This window comes from Ambystoma mexicanum, chromosome 6q (assembly GCF_040938575.1).
Source record: "Ambystoma mexicanum isolate Mex_15411 chromosome 6q, UKY_AmexF1_1, whole genome shotgun sequence".
In the NCBI taxonomy this organism is placed as follows: Eukaryota; Metazoa; Chordata; class Amphibia; order Caudata; family Ambystomatidae; genus Ambystoma; species Ambystoma mexicanum.
In genome coordinates, this window is record NC_090937.1 from 279,569,470 (window position 1) to 279,592,620 (window position 23,151).

The 23,151-nt window shown below is 43.6% G+C and overlaps 1 protein-coding gene across 1 annotated transcript in view; it reads left to right on the forward strand.

Moving 5' to 3' along the window:
• The window catches only part of PRSS12 (serine protease 12), a 742,297-nt gene that overhangs the window by 485,325 nt on the left and 233,821 nt on the right, over positions 1 to 23,151 (forward strand). The window contains exon 9 of the mRNA XM_069630755.1: positions 14,231 to 14,433. Within this exon, the coding sequence (XP_069486856.1) occupies positions 14,231 to 14,433 (203 nt within the window). The remainder of the gene's footprint in view (positions 1 to 14,230; positions 14,434 to 23,151) is intronic.

Below are 23,151 nucleotides of genomic sequence, written 5' to 3' on the forward strand. Positions count from 1 at the left end.
TTAATTTCTACAAAAACATAATTATTTCTTACATTATTCTTTCATTTCTTATTAAACGAGGTCACATTACTTCTCAAAGAATTAGTTCATAATAAAGTAAAAACCAACTACAGAGGTGAGACAATGACAGACAAACTCAAGTTTTATAAGCAAGGGCGCCTGGTTACGTCCCTGCTCTACCCGGGTGGGTGAACATTTAAATAATACAATTGAGTAAGGTCAAAGGAATCCACAGAAAGGGACAAACACTACCCCTGACGATCATTCAACAAACAAATGGTGGCAATGACTACTGCATGCAATTCAATTTTAATGCATCAGAGAATATGTCATACATACATAATGGAGGAACATAGGACATTCAATAAAATACATACAACGTACATGATACAGTGTACAAATACATGTGCCAAAATGAATTCTTTTGGGCAAATTTAACAACAATTGCGATCTCTATGGTCCCTTGTGGGGGATGACATGAGGTCAGATAGTGCAAGAGCTGAACATAAGTTCAGCATTATGGTTGCACAACACAGACCATCGGGGTATATATAACTACACACACATTGCAATAGAGAAGAACAAAAGGCTAACGAGGGACACTGAAGGGGTGCAACAAATATCCTCATTCAGTGTGAGTGAAAAGATGGCACTTGCTTAATGTAGAAATTCAAACGAAGTAAAAGCATTGGCTCAACAGTACCTTCTAAAATCCCAATGCTGGAAACACCAGTGCTGCTGGTCTTCGCTGAGGCGGCAGTACATTCAGCCTACTGCTCACACCGGCTCTGTGGATGCTCTCTGCTGGGATCTTTGGGGTGCTGGCATGGGTTATGGAAGTGATTGGATGCTTTTGAGCTTTGAAACTTACGTTAAGACTCATGCCAGCTCGCAAGAAGGCAGGCGACCAGCAGGAACCTTTTCTCAGGCACTTTTGATTCATAGAATTTACGGGTAAAAAAGAGGGGCCAGGCACACATTATTGACAGCAACCAGGAAGACACAATAAAGAATAGAGCTCTTTTGGGTATCCAGGTTGACACACGGTTTCAATTGGTCAGGAGGAGGAGACGAGGATCAGCCACATAGAATTAATCTATGAAGGAACTGCATTAGTACCAATATAGTTCCTTGAAACCACCTTCAAGTCTTATTGGGCTCCCAGAAGAGAAAGTCCAAAAGGATATAGAAATCACTGTAACATTACAGTTACTGGAAGCCACTAGAACCAGAGTCCAATTCAGGAGTCCAAGTCAGGGCCCAAAGCAAGGGCCTCAGTTGGGAATAAGAAATGGTAGCTCAACTGTGTAAATCCTCAGGGCCACCTGGGTCCCATGCTGGCAGAGCAGAGCACTCAGGGCAACTGGGCCTTCCCACAGGTCCTAGGGTCTGAGCTTCCACCACAGTCTCTGTGCTACACTGATGCTTCTTCTGTCTGATGCAGCTTTCTGAACCAGGCTATTTTTAGGTTGTGAGGGGAGGGGCGTTGCAGCATACTTCTGTGCCTCAAGGAGCTCGGACGCAGATATAGGAAACAGTGAAACGCATACATTCGGAACCACCACATTTTGAGCACTTGAAATGACCAAATCGGTAATTGAAAATAACTTCCCAGTAGCCTATCAGATTAGTACATCCAAATATCCATTTGCTGGCACCATATACTTGTGTGCTCTTTGTATGCCACAACAAATTTCCCTTACGATCCACTGCAATTCCCATCCCCCACTGAACTACCATCACTCGGTCCAACCCCCATGTCCCACTAATGCACTCGGAAATCGTCCCCCTTCTTGTAAACCGCACCATTGCTCCCCAAATAGTTCAACACTACAGGAATCCCTTTATATATGTTTGTATGTCAGGGAGGCGGGAAGGTATATTGAGAGTAAAGAGGGTCTGGGCCTCAAGTAAAATGTAATAATGATGTTTTAAGTGGCATACAGAGGGAAAACTGTCAACGCAAGATAGATAGAAGTATTATACAAGTCTCCTCAGCTGTCCTCCTGGGAAAGGTACGTTTCACCGTTAAACATCACACTGGACGTTGCTATTGCTATTTCCCTGTCAAGTGGCCACAGTGCGCCTGTGAAAACAGTTGAAGGCTTAGAGCTGGCGCTCTGCTAGTCTGTCTTCTCTATGGTCTTTGGCTCAGGGCTCATTTAGCAAATAGGTTTGCGCCCTCAGTCGGCTTCTGAGGGTAGTTCATTCTTGGCCTTGCATTGTTTAACACCACCCTCAAAGCACGGTTACGAGGTGGGAAACGGGAGCTTTTGTGTGTCTAATGTCTGCCTTTATACAGTCTTGTCTTTCAGGAGGGAATTCTCTGTCCGACATTGTTTTCTTTTTTCACGTGGGTGTTTTTTTATTCATTTTGAAACATCTGTTCTGCTGTCATTACCCAGCACAGGGATAAAGACCCAGCTATGAACATGGAGAGTCCACAGGCTGAAAAAATAACTGCTGTGTTATTACTGGCAGAGCGGGGAATGCACTTAAGATGGAGGGAATGAGCTTTACTCTGCATGGTAGAGGATGGCTCCATTTCTGTTATTGAAAGGAGCGAACCTGGGACAGTGGCATTTTGTATTATGGCCTAGACCTCAGTGTATGCTCTGAACAGAGTAGATATGTGGGATTAATGATGGCTAGAACGTGAATGTCCTGGCATCAATCCTTACCTTTGTTGAAGGTGCGTGAGGTAAAATAGTATTTATTTATTTATTTTATTTTAATATTTATATTGCGCCGGTAGCTCGCGAGCCTCGGGGCGCAGAAACAAGGACACGAGAACGGACGGACAGATAGTGATTAGACAGAGATGACGGGACAGTCACATAGAATTAAGCTAACTGAGGTATAGGCAGTGATGGCCGTTTATTTGAAGATGTGGGTTTTTACCTGTTTGCGAAAACGCGAGTAGTTGTTTTCCAGTCTAAGGTGGTCTGGTAGGTTCTTCCAAAGGTTGGCTGCAAGGGTTGGAAAGGCTCTACCTAAGCCACTTTTGAGTTTGTGTGGTGCCGTAGCAATTTTACCAAGTTGGGATGATCTCAGTGTTCTATTAGGAACGTATGGTTTGATCCTAGTTTTTACGTAGGTTGGAGCCTTTCCGTAGATGCATCTGTGAATGATGGTTAAGCTTTTGAAATGCACCCTATCTTCGATTTTCAGCCAATGAAGCTCCCTTCTGGAGTTGCTGATATGCTCTATTTTAGTTTTGAGCTTGACAATTCGTACCGCGTTGTTCTGTACAATTTGGTAGCTTTGTAGGCATTGCTTGGAGGCACCCAGGACTAAAGCGTTGCCATAGTCAAGGCGCGACAAGATGGTGGCTCTTGCTATGGTTGCGCAATTTTCCTCAGATATGAATGGTCTGATGGCTTTTATTAGGCGGAGGTGGTAAGCACAGTTTTTTTTTTATGAACTGTACTTGGGCGTCCGCACCCAACGATGCTTCTAGCAGCATACCTAGGGTTTTAACCTTGCTTAGGACCGGAATGGGGGTATCTTTAATGTGGAAGGATGTGTAGGATGAGGGTAGCTTAGCATGAGCAGAGGATGAGCCGAAAATCATGAGTTCCGTTTTTTTCCGTTTAGGCACATCCATTAGTAGCTGGTAAATCAGCTCTCTCGCAAGACGGCAAATCAGTAGCACTGCTACGCTGCACTATCATCTCCCAGGGTGAACGCACGCACGTGCCTAGTAGTAGCAGTTATACCAGATAACAATATAGGTATACGCGGCTGGCCACGATTTGTTCGAAAAGGGGCACTGTCATGAAAAATGTTAATTTTAAAACACTGAAGTAATTATCAGTGTCACCTCCGAGAACACCAACATCTTGTGAAAATATGTTTAACAGCCACGAGCAGATGGTTCCTGAAGGCATCCATCTTTCCCACTGCCCAGAATGGTGCCATGGCTCCTGTTATAAAGTATCAATAGTAGACTTGCCCAATCACTGTAGGAGCCTGTAGCGGAGTGAGCTGTGCTCGTACTGAGCTTCCTATCTCGCAGCGGTGCTGTGTCCCCCAAGCTGTGTTGCCCGTGGTGTGGGATCTGGACCGCAGCCGTGGCTTGCACTGGGTGGGATAGCAGTAGCCGGTGGAGATGTGCTGAAGACAGTCGGATACGGCTCCATATGGAGTAGCTGACTTACCAATAAATGGTGTGTCGCCCCAAAAACGTCTGGCTGCATCTCTTCTTCTAGTTCCACATAACGCCCACAACAATTGGCAACGAGCAGGGAGGACCCTGCCAAGTATGACGTGCACGGCACAATGAAGAAGATTCAGGAGGAGCAGTGGCCTTTGGTGGCAGACAGTGTCACTGCACAGATACATGCTGAATAATACAGACTGAAACCTATGCTCAATGCTGTGTTGCGTGAGAAGGAAGGCCACCTTCTCCAAGCTTTCTGGGTTGGCACAGGGACTGCTAGTGGACTGTGAGACTGAAGAGTTGCAAGTGGACCTTGTTAAGGAGCCGTGCCGCACAAGGCCAGTGTCCTGCTGTGAGTAATTATTTTAACTTGGTATTTTAGCTTGTTGTGTTGTACTTAGACATGCAGGCGACTATTCAGTCCCCACCACCCTTTCTGCCCACCACTGCTGTACCTGGGATTGTGTGGGTGCAATGGAAAAAGATGTTTGTCATCTATATGATCACTTTTGGGGGGAAGACATTTGATGCAGAGTGGGCGCAGGTTATACTACTAAATGGCCAGGGAGTGGAAGGAAGAAGGATTTCTGAGACACTGCCCCAGTGCAGATAAGCGAGGGAGCAGGAGATGCACAGGATATCTATCAGGCGACAGAGTGCACATTTGTAGAACAATTTGGTCTCTGAATAAATGTGTGATGGAGTATCACTTTTTTTTTCACGCTTGCATGAACACAATGAGAAAGTGAGCTCTTATGTAGCAGCTTTGCATGGCTTAACAGAGAACTGTGAATTTGGCAGTTTGGCAGACAGCCTTATATGAAATCAAATTGTAAGGTCCACCATGGATAAAAGATTTCCGGAAAGGTTATTAATGGTAAAGGAGCTCACTTTGGAACAGACTATAACTATGGTGAAGTTAGCTGAGCAGTCGGCTACCTATTCAGTGAAACTGACAAGTGCACCCAGAGGAGATGTTAACAGCGTGGACACTAAAACTGTGAGAGCGCCCAGAGATATGGAGAGTACTCAGGAAGGGACCAAAGCACAATGGAAGTTTGCTAAATACACATTTAAAAGGACTCAATGGATAAGGAACAAAATAGTTTGCTTTGTGTGTGGTGATGACATTTCTTTGAGTGATTGTTGTGCTATGAGGAATGTGATGTGTAGCAAGTGCAAGAGACGTGGTCACCTGACTAGCATATCTAGAAATAAGATAGGTGGAGAAGTGAGATGGGTGGATGATGAATTACATTTTCTCCAGGATGATATGGATAATCCACTGATTGCGATGGTAGAGGAAGAAGATATAGATGCTCCTTGGTGCAGGGTGAGACTTGATGGACAAGAACTGAGAATTATGGCCAATTCAGGGTCCAGATATAGAGCGATTAATGCTGAGACATTCAGTAGACTGGGTTACAGGTTGTAGGATCTGATGGAACCAGATATAAACCCGAAAGAGTATGGAGGAATGCAGTTAAAACTTTAGGCTCAAGAGTGGTAGAGATTGGATTTAGGGACAGGAACAACCAGGGGATGTTGTATGTTGCTCAAAAGGGCATATCATTGCTAAGTTGGAAACATAAAAAAACATTTGGAGATAATATTGGACTCAAATGCCAGTGAGCCTGTGATGCTTGTGGACATGATGTATGTGATGAATTTTGTTCTATGGCATTTTTCGGCTTTCTGAAGGTCATAGATAAAAAATACCAATTTATTTTGGTTGATTTTGTGCGGCCCCCAGAAAGCAGAAGAAGGACATGACTGATGCTTTTTCCCCTTAAATTCGTGTGGTTTCATCCCCCCACCCCCACTTCACTCCTTACCGCCCACTTGCCCACCCCCCACTGCATAAAGATGCAAACACACTTACATTTTAATATCCTGTTCTCTTACACACACAAACGCGCACATGCACACACACACACACACACACACACACCACACACACTACACACACTACACACACTACACACACTACACACACTCACCTGACACTCCTGCGGCTCATCCTCTCTGGCTTGCCAAGCCTGTCAGCCCCTACCCACACCCATGTGCGTTGCAGGGGCTGACAGTTTGATTTAGAAAGACCGCTCTGCGTGGTCACAGAGCAGTCTTTCTAAATCCATCTTTTTTTCAAAAGACCTTCAGAAAAAGGTCTTTTAATTTAATATCATGAATTTAGGGAAGTCATTAGCAGCATGATATGGTGTTTAAACATTTTTTGCCACAAGATTAAACTGACGAATGCAGCGAAAGCAGTAACTCATAAGGTGCGAGCAGTGGCTTTGATGCTGAGGGGCAAGCTTAAAGAAGAGCTAGATAAGTTGTGCAAAGGAGAGATAATAGAGTCAATTGAAGCTGCAGAGTGGGTGTCTCCAGTTGTAATTGTTAAACAGCCAGATGGTACAATTCAGGTGTGTGTGGACCTGAGGTCTCTGAATAATAATATATGGGTAGAACGTCACCCGCTTCCCAAAGGTACATGAAATCATATCTCTTTTACATGTGCAAATTACTTTTTGACTATAGACTTGTCGAGTGTTTATCACCAGATTGAATTACACCCAGATTCAAGGGCACTTTCCTCATTTGTAACACCCTTTGGAGCTTACAGGTTTAAAAGGATGCCTTTTGGTTTGGCGTTGGCAGCAGTTGTTTTTCAGATGGTGATGGAGTTTTTGTTAGGAGAAATGGAAAACGTAAGTGTTTCAGGATGATATTTTTATTTTCACTTCAGATTCACATCAATATGATGTATGTTTGGGGAAGGTTCTAGGCATACTCAAACGAACAGGGCTGATGGTGAAAAAAGAGAAGTGTAAGTTTAAGGTCACGGAAGTGTCAAGGGCACGTGATAAATGACCCAGGTATTAAGCCAAAAACGAGATTTGTCAAGGCTGTTTTGGAAGCACCAGCACCTCATGAGAAAGATAGACTCATGGAATTCCTGGACTGGCTGAATATTGCTCCACATTTGTGGACGGATTTGCTACTTTGAGTGCTCCTTCAAGAGATTTGGTGATGAAGATTATTTCTTTTGATTGGACGAAGAGTTATGAGAATGTGTTTAAGAAGATAAAAGAGTAAATACCAGGCGCCCCAACCTTGAGCATGTTTGATCCCTGCAGGGAACTGTGTTAACAACTGATGCGAGGGCTGAGGGACTTGTACTCACGCAGGAGTGAGAGGGACATGAAGTTGTGATTGAATTTGCCTCCAGAGCTTTGCAGGGAGCGGAGAAGAATCTACTATTGAACGGGAAGCATTGGCGTGTCATTGGGCAGTAAGCCATTTTACGTTTTTCTTGTGGGGTGTGCAATTTGGGATAAAGACAGATCACACGTCGTTGGTACAGGCACCGGTAGGTAAGAGCATGTGTGTGTCGCCCAGGATAAACCTTTGGGCACTGGTTTTACAAGAGTAAAATGTCCCAGTTTCATATACACCAGGTCTGTGTTATGTAGTCACTGACTGCTTATCACGACTTCCTATAGAGAGTATGACCATATTGCCAGAGGAGCAGGAAGCAATGGTTGCACAGGTGACCAAAGGTGGTGTTTTGGAGTTAACAAAATGGCATTAAGAGTGTGCTGCTGATGCTGAGTTGTGTATAATATGTCTGTTACTCGAAAGAGGATGGCTTAAGCATTCCTCAGGAGTGAGTGCACAGTATGAACAAGTTCAAAATGAATTATGGGTAGAAGGTGATACACTGTGTAGATGTGAAAAAATAGTCCCGCTCAAGGGGATGAGGTCTGTCATTCTAGGAATAGCCCATAAGGGTCATTTAGGAAGGTGCACATCCAAAATAAGGATTAGAAAGACGTATTGGTGGCCTAATAAGGATGTTGATGCGGAGCATATGGTGGCTTATTGTCTGCCATGTTCAGCAAGTGACAAGTTGCATGTTAATGTAGAACCGGCTCTATGTCCGGTCAAAATACTGGCACAGCCATGAGAAAAGATAGCACTGGATATTATTGGTCCACTACCAGGGTATTATGAAAGCAAAAGATTCATGTTTGTGCTGATGGATTACCATAGCAAATGGCTGTGTGTAGGATGGGCAGGTGACATATCTGGCAAGTCAGTTCTGGAATGTTTAGACGGTGCGTTCAGGAGTGAGGTTTTTCCATTGGTGGTGTTGACTGACAATGGTGTTCAGTGTCAGTCAAGGGTGTTTGCCGACTATCCAGGGAGTGCGGGAGTCAAGCACAGAACAACAGTTCTGTATTGCCCTGGGCAGAATGGAATGGTGGAAAGATTTAATCGGTCATTGAAGGAACCCTTCAATTAGCTCTTATGTCAAAACTGCATGTTGTAATGACGGTGAGAGATATGGTGTGCGCATATAGGACTACACCACATTCCATCACGGGAGGGTCCCCATTTGTGTCTTTGAGGGAATTGGCACCAAAATGGCTAGGTAGCTCGGCGCCAGATAAAGTGAAGAGAGAGGAGCTAATCGGTATCAGGTAATATTTTCGCCAGCAAAAATATCGCCGAAAATATGATCGTCGGGAACGGCCATAGGCGATATTTTTGGTGGCGAAAATATTAGGTGCGGGGCTGTCCCCCGCACAAAAAAAAATGATGCGGGATTGCGGGGGTGTCCCCCGCAGGGTCCATGTGTTATTTTCACCGCAAAAATATGGTGATATTTTTGCATCGTGATATTTTTGCGGCGAAAATATCACATGGAACCAGCTAATCAAAAGGGCAGAGAAGTGCCAGGAGAGGTACAAGAAGTGGTTTGAGGAAAGGAAACATGTGTAGGTAGAACAGTTTCCAGTGGGTGATAAGCTCCTAAGAGGATAATGAAGTGATTGGAACTGTGGTGATATTGGATGATGGAACAAAATGGGGGTGAAAGGCAACTGGCTAAGTGTCATGAGGCAGAATGGAAAGTTTCTGAGAGAAGAAGGCATATGGAAGAAGTGTTTAGTGTCATAGTTGGAACTGGAATTGAGAAAAATGGGGCTGAAGGGATCAACTCTGGTGTGAGGGTCCCTTCAAGTGAAATGTTCAGTGGTGAAGGAGATGCAAGGATTGATGCAGTATCTGAAACAGATAGGAGGGACAGCTAATAATGCATGTATTATGTTAAGGAATGAGGAAGGGAATTACTGAAGGGAGGTCCCCTACATTGGTAAGAATTGGGGATATATGAACAAAGCACAAGAAAGGGTTTGCCGTCCTGATGAAGGCCGATCAAATTACAGCTACACAAGAACAGCTCTGAGGCCGAATCACAGTTGTGTAGACCTTTTGTCTGTGTCACTATATTTTTACTCACTAACAGTCCAATCTTTCGACTTGTATCTTATGTTCTGCTCTTGCATTATCTGACCTCATGCCATCCCCCACAAGGGACCATAGAGATCGCAATTGTTGTTAAATTTGCCCAAATTTATTCATTTTGGCACATGTATTTGTACACTGTATTATGTACGTTGTATGAATTTTTTTGAATGACCTATGTTCCTCCATTATGTATATATGAAATATGCTCTGATGCATTAAAATTGAATTGCATGCAGTAGTCATTGCCACCATTTGTTTGTTGAATGATCGTTAAGGGTAGTGTTTGTCCGTTTCTGTGGGTTCCTTTGACCTTGCTCAATTGTATTATTTAGACAAACTCAAGTGACATACCAATATACTTACACTCAAATTTACAGACTAGTAAACCAAGTACAATACAAATCGCAAAATAATTATGAAATAGTCCTGGGGCGAAGCACAAGAAATGCATTTTGGTTGGAAAAAGATGTACCACCGTCTTCAGAACCGGACACCCTGGTAGAATAAAATAAATAAATAATCATTACCCACTATACTACCACCTAGTTTGAACAGATGCAAAACAATGGTAACTTCTACGGAAACTACTACGGAAACTCACCAATTATGCTGAAATCCAACAACACCCGATATTCAGCAAATGTATTGATTGAATGTATAGCCCCAAAAATATTTTCATTCCTTATCTTCAAGAATCAGTTTCTAAAGATACAATTACAAAAACATAAGAAATATATGGGAAATCAGTCCCTGCATCCTCATTCTTCGACCTAATAGCCAATATAAAATAAGAGCACATACATCTCTTCATGAGGAGTGTTGACCAAAAGTTACAGTTGAAGCGCACCAGTGCTGTCAATCAATAATGGAAAGGGGGGAAATCCCTATTCTTAGAACCTCAGGAAGAATCTAACAAGGTAAGGTACATAAAGGAATCAATCAACTATACCTTCATTTTAAAGAGTTAGTGAGAAGGACCTTGACAGTAGAGGCCAGAATGCTCTAACCAATCACCCGGTCGAAAAATGCTCAGTAGAGTGGTTGCATCTTGCTTTTAAGGAGGCAGAGACCAAATGCTGTGAGAACAGCTGCTTAGCTGCATACATAGCGGTAAAATGCAGGTCACCGCCATCACGCCACTGACGTGACGTGACGGACACCATCTCGCCGTATGGGGCACATTAAGTTACTGGATAGAGGCCCGTATGGAGTCAATACCAGCTAAGGTAATAGCACGAGCAATGGCACCACGAGCGGCAATTCAAAAGACAAAAAATATAAAGAAAATATACAAAATTATTGCTTCATAATGTCCAAAAAGTGGCATCACCAACTCATTGGGGGTTAAATCTTTTTTCTATTTATTAATACGCATATAGCTGAAAGCTTTGCATATACAACATTTAAAAACGTACAATCATTAATACAACAATTTACATTGCCATGATACATGTTTAAAACATAACTGATAAAACAAGATTATCACTTATACAATGATCTTATTTCTCAAGAGAACAACTTCTAAAATGTTAAAATCATGCCATAATATCCAATATCTTCATAATTTCATCACATTTCCAGTAAAATTCTACAAGATAAAATATCAGATTGATATTGCAGCCTTTAAGAAACTCCAACCATGTGGCAGACAGGTCTTCCATGTTGATGGTATTCTTATTCGCTTTCAGATGATTACATAGTAATCCCATTAGACTTTCGCATTCAAGTAACAGGTGTTCCAATGTCTCTATACAATCAACACCGCATAGCCTACAGTAGCGCCTATTACGCTGAATTCCCAACCGGGCACCCTGATTCATTAAAGCAATACTTACATAAAATTGGAGCCTTAAATATTGTTTGGCTATTGCACTACTGGGAAATGCCACTATATATCGGGGCATAGCGTCTCTGCTTTTAATATAATCACAAAAACCGGTGTGTTTTTTTCCTGAGAATAGATTGATTAGATACTGTTCCTTACTGCAGTCTAATATTTTTTGTTTAAGGCTATTTTTTTTTATGTAGACTGCCCCATCCAGACTCACAGTGCAGCATCCTGCTTGCCAATTCATGTAGGTGTGAATCATCTTTCCCAGGGTGCCCAGTGCATAATAGGTGTCAAGTGCACAGAAGGTATCCACAAATGCACCCATCATGGTATCTGTTTCTCATTGTATCAGTTTATTACAAAATAGAATAGTTTTCCTGATTGCATCGTATTCTATTCCAGGAATTTCAAACTCCAGGTACAATAGTTCTATGGATTAAGTCGGTGGAAGCCCAAATAACTTGCGAAGTACTGTTGCTTCGTATCTTCTCAAAACAGAAGAATAATTTCCACCCCATATTTCAATGCCATAAAATATGATTGAACAGGCTTTCGTATGATAAAGCAACAGCACTGTCTCAAATGACATACCTCTCTGTCTGCCTACAAAACGATTTATCACATTAACTGCTTGGTTGCATTTACCCTGGGTCACATTCCAATGCGTGTCCCATTTCAGGTACTTGAGTATCAACATTCTCCATCATCAGTCCATTCAGAGTACACTGATTTGAACCCCCATATAGCCAACAAAGGTAGTATTGGTGTCTTGGGGATAGGGAGGATAACTGCTGTCCCTTCTTAGGGACCTCCTGCACTAAAGTAGTAGGGGTCACCCAAAGTGGGATCCCACTTGCACTGTGCCCTACGGGGTGTTATGATTAGCAGGCTCACCTCTCTAGTCCCAAAGAGGGTGGCTTGAAGGAGAGGACGATTTACCTGGATTTATCACAGAAGGAATACATCAACCAAATGGAAGGGGAAAGGCTGGGTACCATTGGATTTATCTATTGAGGTCAGATCCGACTCCTGACCCCCATCTTATGGGTGCTGGATAATGGCACATACTAGCCGAGCCCAGGAACAGCACTATGAGAGCTGGGCAAGCACTACTCCCAAATAACAAAGAACTAATAAAGAGGTGTTTGAGATGCTATACTACCCCAAGACTTTAAATGACCGTTTGGAGCTTCCGGACAGTGGATGTGACCCAACAGTTATAGGGAAGGGCTGAGCACTATGGTCCTAGAGAAGGTTAGGAATGTTGGTGAATGTTACGGTGCATCAAGATGAGCCATCTTGAATCGGTGGCCACATGTTTATACAACAAGAGCCTATTGACAGGGCTCATCAAACATAACATATGATCTGTGATCACCACACACGGCTGAGTGTATTAATAAATCACCAACAAAAATAAAGCGTACAATCATACACAGAGTCATTACTTCAATGAACCAGCGCTCGGGTGATACCTGTTCTTGAACCCAAATTCACTCTGTGATGGACATATTTGGGGCGAATTTTAAAGACCCAGTATCTATACTATTAGCACTGTGATTTGCTGTCTCTAGCCCCCAATGATGAGTGGAGAGAGACCAGGGGTTCCTCCCCATATCGTCCAATGGGCCCAATTCACATAGCAGGTGATTGGGGCAAGCCCCCTGGTTCACCCCCACCCACTCCTAAGGGCAAGGCCAGGGACTTAACCACGAAGTGAAAAGTAAATCTAGTTTTGCCCTGAGGCAGGGCCTTAATTTGTTATACAATAAATAGCACAGCTACTATGCAAACTAGCCTGACAATGCCACAAAACTACCGGTTCGCTGACCGAGAATGATGTGCCGAGTTTCAGGGATCCTTTGGGCAGTGAGGTTTATGAGGGACTTATGGTGGTGGGCCAGCGGTTCCACTAGAGTCAGCTGGCATGTGGTGCTGAGGTGTTATGTATTGATGGGTCTGCCCGCTGTGCTCGTTTGCAGATGTGTTGGTAGTGCTGTGCAGCAGGAGATGAACCAAGTGTTTTGGAGATTGCCTGGCCCTAGTCATCCACCTCGCTAACAGTGAGACCTCTATGTTAACAGCTGCCAGTAATCAGCTACTGAATTACCTGCTGCCTAGCTTTTTTTGCCCTGCCTACTTGCTAATCTACCTCTGTTTCTCCCCACACCCATGAATGCTCTTCCGTCCCCTTGTTAAGCTCCATATGTGCACATGACAGTTGTCTGCATGCTCTCCCTCCGGGCCCCTTTCCTTTGATAAGGTACAGTTTTAAGTGTCTTTTCTTCACATTTAAGAAGTGAAAAATACCACCTCATGATGGACTGAGCAATAACCTCTTGAATGATTGGTGCTCTCTGCGGCATTGACGTTTGCTGGGAATCACATAACAACACTCCTTCTGAGCCTTGTTCTTCTGAGCCGCTCCCTGTTTTTCTGGTCCTGTGGACTTTAGTAACTGTTTACCATGATTTTCATGGTTTCAATTGGTTTCTGGTTATGTTGGTTTGTTATGCCTCCTTTTTAACCACTCCACCTTTCTTTACCCCCTCCCAGCACCAAGAGGCCTGTATTAGGCGGACAAGTGTTTTTTTTACAAAATAAAATTAAAGAATCATTCTATCAAACTCTTCAAAAGTGTTGACCATGCCGCTATACTTAATCCTGGCAGTTGAAGACCATTCCCAATAATTTCCAGTTGGAACCTTGTCTCCTAGCGCAAGTCATTGTTATTCATCAAGAGCTGTTCTCTCCTCTGAATTCCCTCCTTTTGGCCTCATTTGTCTTTTCCATGAAGTACTGGGAAGTATTTTTACCCTTTAAATGAATCTGTGTGCATCAAGATACAAAAGAGTGAATCACAATGATGTTCAGAGTTTTGAGGTAAATTTGTGATTGAGCATCTCTTCCTTCTTTTCCAGAGGTCCAGCCAAAGCCAGGACAATGGCTTACTTTGGGGAGGGCAAAGGTCCCATTCATGTGGATAACGTGAAGTGCATGGGAAACGAGAGATCACTGGCAGACTGCATCAAGCAGGACTTTGGAAGGCACAACTGCCGACACAGTGAGGATGCAGGCGTGATCTGCGACTACTTAGGAAAGAAGTCCTCGACTGGGAGTAAAGGTGAGCAGCAAATACAGGGAGGCATCGCCACAGGAAATGAGCAGAACACTTACCATCACACATACCACAGAGGAAGGAATCAGTGGAAAGCATTTCCTAGCAGCAGTGAAAAAATCTATGGTGTGGTTAATTATGAGATGGGCAGTAGCGGTACGATCATGTGGTATTTTCAATATTATATGTTTTTAGCATCTGCCCTGATTATGGGTATGTATCGGATGCAATATTTACTGCATGCAGTGCAATTTAGAAATACTGTATGTGTTAAATACTATGCATGATTATAAGTAGGTATACTGGGTGAGAGTCCCCTGTAATTACTGCGAATTTCAATTTTTGACCCAAACAATATGGCAGCATCCTCCAAAAAAAATCTGCAAGTGAATGGATTTACTATCGCTTCCCCTTCACTCGCGTGAACAGGGTTTGTACAGTAATCACAAAGGGAACCAGGATGTGAGCATCACCCATGCTCACTGTGACAAAGTCATTTGGTGTAACCATTCTCTTGAACATGAAGGTCCTGGGGACCAAGGGTGCCGGCCAGGGGATCAAACTGTTAACTGCAAGTATACCACGGGATGATTTCCAAGAGCTCCTTTTTGTCCTCGTTCTTTGTGTTTTATGAAATCAGGAGTACGTACTGCACCATCCCTTACTCTTAGCCATGAAATAGAGCAAGAGAGCAGTGGGTCGGATCCACACATACACCCATACCCCAGCACAGCAGAACGTCCTAACCTATCCAGCCAGCATAAGCATTAGGGAAGTTGCAAGCCCATGGATTAATGTGAACGAGTGTTCCAAAGGCCGAAGGGAGTCCAGCCAACACGATTAGAGAATGCGCCACCCAACTATGCGAGCCAGCAAACCACTCAAACTAACAGGACTCACTCTGCCCAGACAGGGCTTAGCAGCAGTATCACTCCACAGCTAATGTTCTGCCCGCGCAGGCAGACTGGACGCCAGCTTCCACCGCTGAACTGCACGGTCAGTCGGGCACTTCTTCCTGGCTTCAGATTGACATTGACAGCAGCTGGTGACTCTAAGAGGGAGAAGCAGAACACCTGAGAAAACCCCGGGGGATCAGAGACGGGACGAGAGCAAAGAGAGACAGGAATGGCACCAATACGGAGCATTGCAGGATATTAAGCAATCGGGTGTCCTGAAAAGGCACCCTGTACACTGCAGAGGGTTACACAGTGCAGGCCACCAACCAGGAGACAGAAGAAAGAGAAAGGGAGCCAGAAGGGGGATGCCAGCACCCCAGAGAGAGACTTGGACGCCTGCTGTGAGTTATGACTAATATTAACAAATGGTTGTTGCCAATGCGTGATTCTAATCGCTCTAAGTTGACTATCGATTATAAAACACATATTTAGTGACAGGACAATAGATGAGCAAGTATTCATATGTCTCCAAATTAGTCAAAGGACAGGGAGATTTAGAATTATATCTGTTGTAAATCATTAAGCATATTTTAATAGTGGAATGGAATTCACTTAAAAGCAGAGACATTCTTAAACAAAGACAGGTAAAGACATACAAACTGCCCATATAACATTACAAAGCCAATAGATTTACACTGAGACACCTGTAGGTCGGTATCGGGTGATTTCGCCAACACCAGTTTTTTAAAAGTCATTTTCAATGAAAAAATTACTTTGAAAACACTTATCGAAATGTATAGGGGGTAAGTGGTTAAAAGGGGTGGGGATGGGGTTGGCGCAGGGATATTAGTATTAGGAAGGGGGTTTGAGGGAGACCCCACCAACATTTTCTCAAAAAATGTTGATGCGTTTTTTCAAAGTAATTTTTGCATTGGAAATTATTTCGAAAAAAACAAGTGTCGGCGAATGAACATGGAATCCTGTACATCATAGCAAAATAATACAAATAGTTGTGCTTCAAAAGAAGTTGTGTGTGTGTGTGTGTGTGTGTGGTGCCTTAATGGTGCTAATAGTGAATTAAAAAAAGTATGTATATGGTTATTCAATACAAATTGAAATTAATTGCTATACCTGAATGACAGCTTCACAGAGGGAACAGGTGGTTATTCACCTATGCACCATCTAAATATTGGAAGAGCACGTGGCAGAGGGCAGGCCACTAGAGGCACAGCCCGTGCCAATAAATGACTTCCCAAAAGCAGTCACCTCCCATACAACCCCAGCAGGAGGTTGCATAGCAGCATACACCCAGATATGGCAGGGGATAACATCAGACAAGTGGGTCTTAAGAACAGTAAGGGAAGGGTACAGCATCAAGCTTTTACAAAACACACACAGTCATCTACCTAAAAGGCAAAGTGTCCCCTGGAACACCTAAAGGTTCTGCTGGAGGACATATAAGAACTATTATGAAAAAGAGCCATAAGAGTAGTACTGGCACAAAAGGTAAACCAGGAATATACTCTGTTTATTTTCTGGTACCAAAAAAAGGGTGAATCAATGAGGCAAATATGTCAAACCTCGAAAATATAGGATGAAAACATTACATGAAGTCATAACCCTGCTAAAGGAGGGAAATTTCATGGCAACATTAGATTTGAAAGTTGCATATTTTCATATTTCAATGTTCCAAAGTTAAAGGAAATACATCTGATTCAAAATACTGAACAAACACTATCAATTCAAGCTACTTCCTTTTGGAATTGCCTCAGCACGTTGTGTAATCACTAAGGTGCTTGCAGTGGTCGCGGCACATCTATGCTGCGAGGCCATACCACTATACCCATAGCAAGATGATTGGTTAATAATGGAAGGGATGCACAAGAGTGCCTGGCACAAACACAGCAGACCATACAATTGTTGCACAGCATAGATTTCTCAATCAATGAGAAAAAGTCAAACCCAACCCCAAGCACAGAAACATTTTTCCTGGGGCAGATGTTACCAGACAGAAAGGTTTGGAGACTCCAAGGCATGATGGCATCTTGCATTTTCATAATACTGCATGCACGACTAAGAATGCAAGTAATATAGCAGTGGCTAGTGGAACAATGGTCACAGGAAACGGTTCAGTGGGAAGATCTAGTGGTACACTTGCAAAAAGTAAATTAAAGTTTCCTTTGGTAATCACCAAGTAACATGGGGATTGGAAGACCGTGCGTGTCCCTGCAGCCCCAAATAACCATGACAGAGGCATCACTGGTAGGATGGGGAGCACATTGCCTTCACCCCACTTCCCAGGGGAAATGGACGATAAAGCAAATAATGGTCATACCCTATAGCAATTCTGAGTTGACCAGCAATCATGCCTCAATTGTATGAGAAAATTTAGAAGGCATTTATTAAATCATTACATACAAAAATCATCATTGAACGGTATCTGTTTCTACGACAGATATAACAAAACCTAAGAGAAGTAAATACAAATCTTCTCAGTCATTCATCTCCCCTCACATACTTACCCATACCAGTCATACATATCACACAACAAAATAAACAGCAATCAAACAAAAGAATCATTAATTAAAGAAGCTATTTAACTATTGATCTGAAATCCAAGATCGTGGATCATCAAACATTGGATACAAAATTAAATGTCTCTGTTCTGTGCACACCGTGGTGTGCACCAACACTCGTACATAGAGTACAGCTAATGTCAATAATCATCTCCTTTAATGCACAGATACCGGTGGACTGTAATATGTGCGGTTCTTGTCTCCAAAACAAAAAACATACCACATAAACTGGCTATAACCTCTAGCAAAAAAGATGGCACTACTTTCCTTCCGAAATGTTCTACAGGGAAAGGCCATCCTCATACAGACAGATAACACAACTGCAATTTTCCATATCAACAAGCATGGTCGAATTCATTCCAAACAGTCATCCACCCTGGCACAAAACATTTGGCACTGGTTCATACAAATGGAAATATCCATACAAGCACAGCACGTCCCGGGGGTTCACAATGGTCTAGCAGACTCACTCAGCAGAGTCTTAATACCAAAACACTAGTACGCTCAGGCAGATTTTTGCATCATGGGGTCACCCAACAATAGACCTGTTTGCAACAAAAGAAAACTAAAAATGCCACAACTATGCATCTAGGTTCCCCTAACTAGGGTTCCTAGGCAACACATTTGATAAGTTGGTCAGGGAATTATGCCTATACATTTCCAACCCAACAACACTAATTCACAAAATAATTCACAAGATACACCAAAAGAGTCTAACAACTCATTGCACCAATGTTGGCAAGACAGCCATGTTACTCGCACCTAATGCACATGTCTATGTGCCTACCAATCAAGCTACAGCCAATACAAGACCTGTTAACAGAGAAGAACAAACGGGTAACACACCCAACTCCTCAGTTGGCCAATTTAGCAGCCTGGCCCCTTAGGTCATGCCATCTCCAACTCCCCACAGAGTGCATGGATATCATTAGAGAAGCAAGGAAATCTAACACAAGACATTGCTATTTCAACTAATGGAAATGTTTTTATTCTGGTGCAAAAGAAACAAACCAATCCCATAGATTGCTCGGCTTCAGATGTACTATATCTCATGTACTTGCTAGACTCTGGTCTAGTGTATAACTCACAGAAGGTGCACTTTGCAGCCTTAGCAGCACTCCCCACATTGCAACAGAAACCATCATGGTGGAAAGTACCAGTAGTTAAAGCCATTCTGGAAGGCATTGAATGCAAACACCCACCAGTGACACGCATCCCTCTGGGATGGGATTTAAACACAGTACTCACTCGGCTCATGTTACATGCACAGAGCCTCACTTAAAGGCATCACATGCAAGGTGGCTTTCCTAATTGCAATAATATCAATTTAAAGGATAAGTGAGCTACAAGCACTATTGGTTTCTGAAATGTTCATTGCCATACATGAAAACAAGGCGGTTTTATGAACGCATCCTAGATTCTCTCCAAAATTAATTTCTAAATTCCATGTAAAAGTCATTTGAATTGCCAGCTTTCTACCAAAACCCACAAAGCTTAGGAGAAAGATCTCTTCATACTCTAGATGTGTGAAGGCAGTAATGTATGACCTTGACAAAACAAAAGACATTCGTATAACACAGTAATTCTTTGTGTCCATTGCAATAGGAAGAGAAGGACAGACAGTCACCAGGGCAACTATTGCTAGATGGACTGTAGCTATTCTATAGCTAACAAAACACTACCATTCACACCAAGGGCTCATTCCACAAGAAATACAGGAGCAACTCTTGCTTTTCTAGCTAATGAACCACTGGAAGCCATTTGTAAAGCAGCAATTTGAGAAGAATACACACATTCACAAAACACTGTGCAGCCACGCAATCAAAAGCAGATCCAGCAGTGGGGCAGTTGAAATTAAGACATTTATTCTCTAACAGTCCTTCAGCTCTCCTGCCTCTTTCAGTAAATACTGCTTACTAATCTATGCAAAGCATGTGAATCTAAGCAGATTCACAAGCTCTATTAAAAACAAATATTACTTACCAGTAATCGTCTTTCTGAAACTTGTATCTGATTAGAATCACATGCACCTGGCCATCCTCCCCACGCGGGAGAAGAAGGATCGAGTCATACATGTTAAGGGGAGATAACATTCTACACATGCCGGAAAACCTTCCGCTTCGAGAAATCCCATCTATTGACCACTTTGACAGATGGCTCTCCGATGCCCCCACCCCCCTCATCCCTTTTAGAACCTCCTCCCATAGACCAGGTCCTTCTTCAAAGTGGTTCACCCTCTCCCTCAAATCCCTCAAAATCCTTAACCACCACCTGCAACGCACATGGCGGGTTGGCCCTTTCCCCCTTAACAAAGCCACCCTTACCAGGAATATCAAGGCCTACCGGGCAGAATTAAGGAAAGCAAAAAGATAATTCCATGGATCCCAAATCTCCGAAGCACTCAACCCGAGAAGGGAACTCTGTGAGATCATCACAGAATTCAAGACCCCTCTCTGCCCTTACCCCCCCAACCATCGCTTCCAGTCATTCTGGAACGCCCTATCAGATCACTTTTACAACATCTCCATCAAAAGAAATCTCACCATCAGCACCAGATTGCCATCTATCCCCCCTCTCTCCCTCTGCCTTTCCTGCACTTCCTCTGTCTCCCCACTCAAGCTACTTTCCAGCTACCGCCCCTCTGGATGCCTGCCCTGCCCCCTCACACTTTAAAAACCTCCCCTCATCCACCTGCACAGGCAGCTTTGCTAGATCAATAATTAACCATTGCTGTCTTCAGGCGTTTTCCCAGAAGCTTTCAAAACCTCTCACGGTAAACCTACAATTAAATATACACTGTCCCGAGACCAAACCCATACACTGTCTCTAATATATGTAACGTTATGTTATTGATTATCTTTACGATATATGTTGTTGAATATGTACCCTACCCGCTCTTGGGCCACATGCAACTGGTTTCCACAAGTGCCCTGATGCCCGAGGGTTTGTGTGCACTATACAAATGTACATTTTCTTTTAAAGAAACAACAACAAAAAACCTCCCTCGACCCCCTCCTCCCATCCAACTACCACCCAATCTCAAACAACCGCTTCTTCGCCAAACTCTTAGTTCGCACGGCATTCTTCCAACTTGGCCTCTTCACAGAATCCAATGGCCTCCTTGGCCCTGCCTAATCTGGTTTCAGACCCCTCCATGGAACTGAATCCTCCCATGTCAGACCTCGCTCTGCACACCTCCTGGCGACCCCCACCTTTCAATTTCACGAGATATGGAGGATTCTCATTCTACGTCCAAGCACCCACAATCTGGAACTCCCTCCCATTTAACCTCTTCCTCCTAGAAGACCACCTTGCCATCAGGAAGCACTCAAAACGTGGCTTTTCCCTCCTGCAAGCTGGCATTCCCCCTCCCGTCATGCCTATGCGAAGATACCTAGGCCATTACTCCATGCCGGCCCTCCTTGTTCCCCGATTGGTTCGAGGTCCGAGTCACATGGCCAGTAGACAGCTGCTTCAGCGATTTGGCCAGGACAGCCTACCCAAGCAGACGGTCGGGGCCTGAGGCAAAGGGAGCTCCCGGGTCAGCACCCTAGTCCCTGCTTGGTCCCTGAGTCGAGTCAAGTGACCTGATAACACTCGCTCTTGGTGGCTCAAACTGGACACACTCCTGCCCGGGCGGCCAGCCAGGGGCTAGAGGCAGCTTGCAGGGGTAGCTTCCACTCGCAGCTTGCCCTTCTCGCCTTTGGGGGCCCCCAACCAGCCCGCGAAACCAGTCAACGGCAAGTGCCAGGTAAGAGACACTGTACTAAATGCCTTAGCCAGTGGTTTGCATGAAGGCAGGTGACTGTTAAAGTTTAGCCATTGTGTTATTTCTAGCTGTTTGGTATAGTGCATCCAGTGTATCGATACTAGGTGATTGCAGAATGCAGCCAGGCTTTAATCCAGGTGGATAAAGAATATAGCTAGCCTAATTAATCTAGATATTGTGTAATGTAGCCATCACTTTAATTGCAGGCGAATGTAGAATACAGCAGCACAAAGGAGAGAGGGAAAAGAAGAATGTAGAATGCAGCCACTGTATTAATTCCATGTTAATCTAGCCTGATTCTCAATCTAGACGAATTAAGCATTTTAGCAAATGTTTGAATCTAGAAGAGTGTAGAATTTAGCCAGATGTTGAATCTAGAAGAATGTAGAAGGTAGCCTTTCCATCGTATCTAGGTGAATGTAGAATTAAGCCTCCGAATTAAAGCTAGGCGACTTAGAGTTTAGCCATCCTTTTAAGCCTAGGGCACTGTTAGAATGAAGACAATGCATTGAACCTCTCACACCCCATGCATAGAGAAAATTGCTGAAGGCAGAGAAGAGAGAATTGTTTTTAAAACTCTTGCTCTCACACACAAATGCCTTCACGAACTTGCCCCTCCTTACCTGACCAACAGAATTATTAGGCACACCGCCAAGAGACCTCTCAGGTCCCCCTATGCCAACACAATCGTCACGCCTACTACTCGGAAAGTGCGCGCTGGTGGCTCCAGCTTCCCCACCCTAGCAGCCACGCACTGGAACGCTCTGCCACCTCACCTTAGACTCATTCAATCCCACCTAGCCTTCCGTAAGGCTATCAAAACCAGACTCTTTGTTTAACCTGAACCTGTATCGTCCACTGCATATATGCCTACCAATCTGTAACTAAGAGCCCTCCTGGCACCTGTCTGTAATCCTAAGTTTTCTTATCCTCTGTAACAGCGCCTCGATGCCTTATGGGCTGCAAGCGCGCTTAACAAATGCAAATAAATAAATAAATAAATAAATATAAATCTGCACGCATCTGCCATCATACACAACTCGAAGAAACCTTGCACAACTCCTCTGCCATAAGAATGCAGCTATCATTCTTTAAAACAACTTCAATAAGTAGCTGCACACATAATGTCTTTCCCGCTCTCGCATACCCTCTCTGTACTGCTTACAACCACCCATCCACATGCCAGCTCGACACGGGTGGCTAGCACAGACTTGGCCACCCCTCGTACCATTGTATTAGCCAATAAGCACACACGCATAGTAACATCTCCTCAAATTCTTCCCATATTGGACTTTGGTCCCCCACGAGGGCATTCAACCTACAGAGCATTGCGACCATATTAATGGTGAAAGACGCTATACAGATGACGCATTACATTACATTACAGAATCAAAAACTAGATTGAGTTACCATTTCTATCTATAAAGTATACTTCAGTGGTAACATTACAAAACCGGGACTGCTGTAATCATATTGACTAATG